General features: G+C 56.0%; 1 protein-coding gene across 1 annotated transcript; it reads right to left on the bottom strand.

Annotated features, from left to right (window-relative positions):
• Window positions 1-505: 505 nt before the first annotated feature.
• LOC143819678 (alpha-2C adrenergic receptor-like) lies at window positions 506-3,658 on the bottom strand. Its single transcript, XM_077301570.1, has one exon. The coding sequence runs from the start codon at window positions 3,369-3,371 to the stop codon at window positions 2,373-2,375; it is 999 nt and encodes a 332-aa protein (XP_077157685.1). The 5' UTR covers window positions 3,372-3,658; the 3' UTR covers window positions 506-2,372.
• Between the last annotated feature and the right edge of the window lie 977 nt (window positions 3,659-4,635).

The raw sequence follows: 4,635 nt of genomic DNA, 5'->3' as shown, positions 1-4,635 counted from the left end.
GGCAACATAGGTATCAAAGTAAAACATGACATAGAACTACCAGGTGCAGGGCCCAGGAACCCAGCCAGCGAGGAAGGTTGATAAAACTAGCCGGGGACTCTGACTGTCCCTAAGCAGAGCAATCGGATTGGCTCTAAGCAGAGCGATCATGTTCCTTTGATTGGTTAGTTCCTTGGCTGTCAGAAGCCCTCATTTGCATCAGTGGCCAAATACCCACAGACATAACACCCCTCCCCCCTACAATAGGCACCCACCAAGTTACAAAGTCCCCCAGGTATTTGGGTGCAGTACATTACCTGGTGGAGCGCCTCAGTTCAGGAGCGGCTGGGGGAGTCATTGGATCCGCTTCTTCTTGCTGTGATGTTGGAAGTGGTGTGGCCAGTGTCTCTGTTCTGACCGGGCAGTGATATCAGAGCTCTCTCAGCCTCACCCAACCCACAGGGTGTCTGTTGTGGGGAGAGGAAAGGGAAGGTGAATGTAAGCTGCTTTGAGCCTCCTTCGGGTAGGGAAAAGCGACATATAAGAACCAACTCTTCTTCTTCTTCTTCTACGAGTGCAGAGTACTTGAATAAAGAATCTATTTCACAAAGTGGATTTCTTGTTTCCAAGTCTGGGATCCTGACAACAGTCTTCTTGCAGTGGTTGGAGTAGCAGGGGGAGTAATGCAAGAATATTTCAGTCTGTGGAAGTGATTTGTAAGTTTGGATATATGGAAGAGGCCATACCCAAGAAAAGAGACAGAAGAACTACAGATGCTCCTATGAGGGGAAAAGGGGATTTAGCTGATGAAAGATAAAAGTAAGGTGTGGTAGCAGTAGTGGCAGTATAAAGTTTAAAGGAAGCATTAGCTCAGAGAAGGGCTATTTGGTAAAAGCCTAGAAAGTTTTGATAAATGAGAGATCTGACTTAAAGTGTAGTACAGGAGTTCTTAGGGAGGCTCCGCTGAGGACTCAGCTTAGAAGAACTAGGAGATTTATGATAGGTAAGAATCCCCTAAAAAGTGAATTTATACTTACAGGCACATTTTTAGACTATCCAGAAGTTTCTATAAGTAGGACCAAAAGAAATGCACGTTAGTCCTCGTTTTTGTATTCTTTGTTTGGGACAGGTCAAATATTCAAACATGGATCCATTAACAGATTGTCCAAGTTTAGGAATTAATTGGAAACCAGACACCTTCTGACCAAACTGTATTAAAGAGAGGTAAGTTGAAAAACAAAAATATCACCAAAGAGCACTATACCCAGGCCCAAGGACCTATGCAAGAAACCTTATTTAATAATGAAAGAGCCTGTGATATGAAGAGGATGTTACAGAAAAAGTTATTTGCAAAATTTTGTCACTTGTTTTATGTTTTTTCAAGTTATGCCCTAATCAACTTGTTCCAATGGACTGACTGGGTATCTGGATCTTGGAAAATATGTAAAGCAATGGCCATTGTTCTGGAACTATGTGAAAAAAAACTATCCAGACTTTATGAAGATCTGTAAAATTTAACATAGTAACAGCAGGTTTTAAGTATAAAATTATGTCACAGATTTAGGCTTTACTATTTCATTTGCTAGGGTTAGGAGAGAAGTCTTGAATATATATTTGTATTCGTGATTGAATGTTAGGTTAGTGAACTGATGAATTGGTAATGGGTATGGATATATTGTTTGATATCACAATAAATTATCTGAATTGCAGATTCACAAAAAAGAAGAAGAAAGTAGGCCACTTCTGTTATCACCAAGTACCACCCAAGTGAATTCTAAAACCACGCAAGGAGATCACTTCCTCGTGAGCAAAACCAGACTGTGACCTGTCAGAAGAAGAGCAAAGAATGAGGCATATACACAACATGCACCTGTTTCATAGGGAGGAAATATGGAAATACAAAGCATTGCACCACCTCCCCTCCGAACCCTTGCCTTAGCTCAGGCACCACACTGGAAGTGGCACAGCGCGACCAGCTACAGGCCTGGCCAGCCAGAATTCATCAGTTACAGTTGGAAAATCAATAAGCAATTTCCAAAAATGTCTAACATTCTCAGTATGGTCGATTTTTGCTGAAACACTATCTGAACTTTTAAACATAACAAATATTTAAATCCCCCTTGCACGCATGCATGGGCAAACGAGCATGCACACACATGCACACCCACACCCCTCTTTAAAACATTGAGAAGTCATTTCACTAAACCATGAAAGAAAATTTTCATTGGCGAAAGGCCCGGCACATCTTCTTTGAACGATTTCCGCTAGAAAACGTTTTTCTAGACTTTTGAGGTGGGTCTGGGTGCCGCCACCGCACTGGCCGGATCCACAGCGGTGGGCGGCGGTTCTTTGGCGCAGGACAGCTGTCGAGAAGCGCCTCCGCTCGGGCGCCGTCAGGGAGGGCGGCCGTGGCCCCCGGCGCCATCCAGGAGCCCGGCCTGGGCGCCCCCACCCGCCCGGGGCTTGGCCTGGCGCAGCGCCCGCCTCCCGCAGAGGAGGTAGCGGAAAGCGCGTCGGAAGTCCCGGTGGAAGGCGGCGTAGAGGAGCGGGTTGAGAGCGCTGTTGCAGTAGCCGAGCCAGAAGAAGGCCTTGAAGAGGGGCTCGGGCGGCCGGCAGGCCTCGCGGCACACGCCCCACACGCTGTAGGTGACGAAGAAGGGCGCCCAGCACAGCACGAAGGCGCCCATCACCGCGGCCAGCACGGCGCCGAGGCGCTGCTCGCGGCGGGCCCGGCGGGCGGCGGCGAGGGGGGCGTGGGGGCGCCGCTGGGCCTGGGCGCGGCGGTGGAGGCGCGCGTAGACGAGGCCCATGAGGAGGGCGGGCGCGAAGAAGGAGGCGACGCTCGACGCCACGATGTACCAGGGCCGCTCGTTGAGGCGGCAGCCGCCGGGCCCCCCCGTGTCGTCGTCGTCGCCGTCGTCGTGCGCCAGGAGCGGCGGGCAGGCCACGGCGGCGGCCAGGAGCCATGCGGCGGCGAGGGCGGCCTTGACGGGGCGGCGCCGGGGGCCGTCGGGGGCGGCGAGGGCGCAGTAGCGGTGCAGGCTGATGGCGCACAGGTGCGCGATGGAGGCGGTGCAGAGGAGCACGTCGAGCGCCAGGTAGGCGCGGCACCAGGCCCGCCCCAGGGGCCAGCCGCCGTGCAGCTCGTGCGCCAGCGAGAAGGGCATCACCAGCACGGCCAGCAGCAGGTCGGCGCCCGCCAGCGACGCCACGAAGAGGTGCTGCGGCCCCCGCAGGGCCCGGCCCCGCGCCACCGCCGCCACCACCAGCGCGTTGCCCCCCAGCGTGGTGGCGATCAGCAGCGACCCCGCCGCCGCCAGCCCCGCCGCCGCCGCCGCCGAGTAGGGCCCGCCCGACGCCGCGCTCCCGTTGCCCGCCGCCGACGCCTCCATCGCCGCCCCCGACAGACAGACACAGCCAGCCAGCCAGCCAGCCAGCAGGGCGGGCAGGCGCTCCGGCCCCGGCTTGGGGAGGACGGGGCGGCGATCTTTCGCGCCGGCTGCCGTTGAGGAGCGGCTTCGCGGGGCCGCAGCCCCCGGCGTCAGGTGGCGTCTGAGGGGCAGCCGGCGAGCGCCAGGGCGCTCCTCGACAAGCACGGCAGCCTGGCGGCGCTCGGGAGCCACGGAGGGCGGGGCGGGGCGTCCTCCGGGCCTCTTTCTGGGGGGCGGGGAGCAGCGAGGGTACCCGAGGAGGCCTTTAGAGCCCCCCTTCCCCAGGCCCGTCTTTCCCCGCCTGAGCCAGGCCCGGCACCCGTCGAGCCTCCCAAGCGGCCGAAGGAAACGAAACTCAAACCGCCGCTGCAGCCCCAGCAGGAGGTTTCTGCAGCCTCTTCCCGACCCTCTGCTCACCTCCTGCAGCAGAGAAACTGGCAGCGAGAGGATTGACAGCCGAGCATCCCCTCCCCCCCCCCCCCCCCGCTGGATGCAGGTTGGGGGTCCCAGTCGAGATCTGTGGGCAGTGTCCCCAGCCCCTCAGAGCGGCTTGGCCTCCACCCTGCCAGGATCCCTGCGGGATGCCTGCCTGTACCGCCAGTCAAGCCCTCCCTCCTGCCTCTCTGCGCCAGGGTTGAAAAGCTCTTCTCCCTCTGAAGCCGCCAGGAGGGACCGTCCCAAGGAGCCCCAGGAAGCCCCAGATCCGGAACAGCCTTAAGGGGCAGAGCCTCTTTCTCTTTGGAGGGGATCAGCAAAGCCATTTCCAAATGGTTGATTTGGACACATGGAGCAAAGTCCAAGAATGGTCTTAAGAAAAAGACTTGGGGCCGGATAGTGGAAGTGGAGCTTGAGCATTGGAGGCGTCCCAGAGCATCCCAACCTTCATGCCCTTCGTGTCTGAGCAGATGCAACTAGGAGCCTGTCCCAACCAAACACCTTTTGATGAGAAGCAGGAGAGTTGGCCCTTAGATGCCACTTTCCACTACCTGAAGGAGTGGCTCAACTCCTTCCCTTTCCTCTCCCTGAGATTACTGAAAAAGAAGAAGAGTTGGTTCTTAGATACTGCTTTTCTCTACCTGGAGGTGTCTCAAAGCACTTTCCCTTCCTCTCCCCACAACAGACGCCCTGTGAGGGAGGGGAGGCTGAGAGAGCTCAGTCAGAACAGCTTTATCAGAGCTGTGGTGAGCCGAAGGTCACCCAGCTGGCTGCATGTGGGGGAGGAGTG

The sequence above is a fragment of the Paroedura picta genome, chromosome 10, assembly GCF_049243985.1.
Source record: "Paroedura picta isolate Pp20150507F chromosome 10, Ppicta_v3.0, whole genome shotgun sequence".
NCBI classification, from domain to species: domain Eukaryota; kingdom Metazoa; phylum Chordata; class Lepidosauria; order Squamata; family Gekkonidae; genus Paroedura; species Paroedura picta.
The sequence above is the reverse complement of the archived record's forward strand: the minus strand, read 5'-3'. Positions and strand labels throughout refer to the sequence as shown.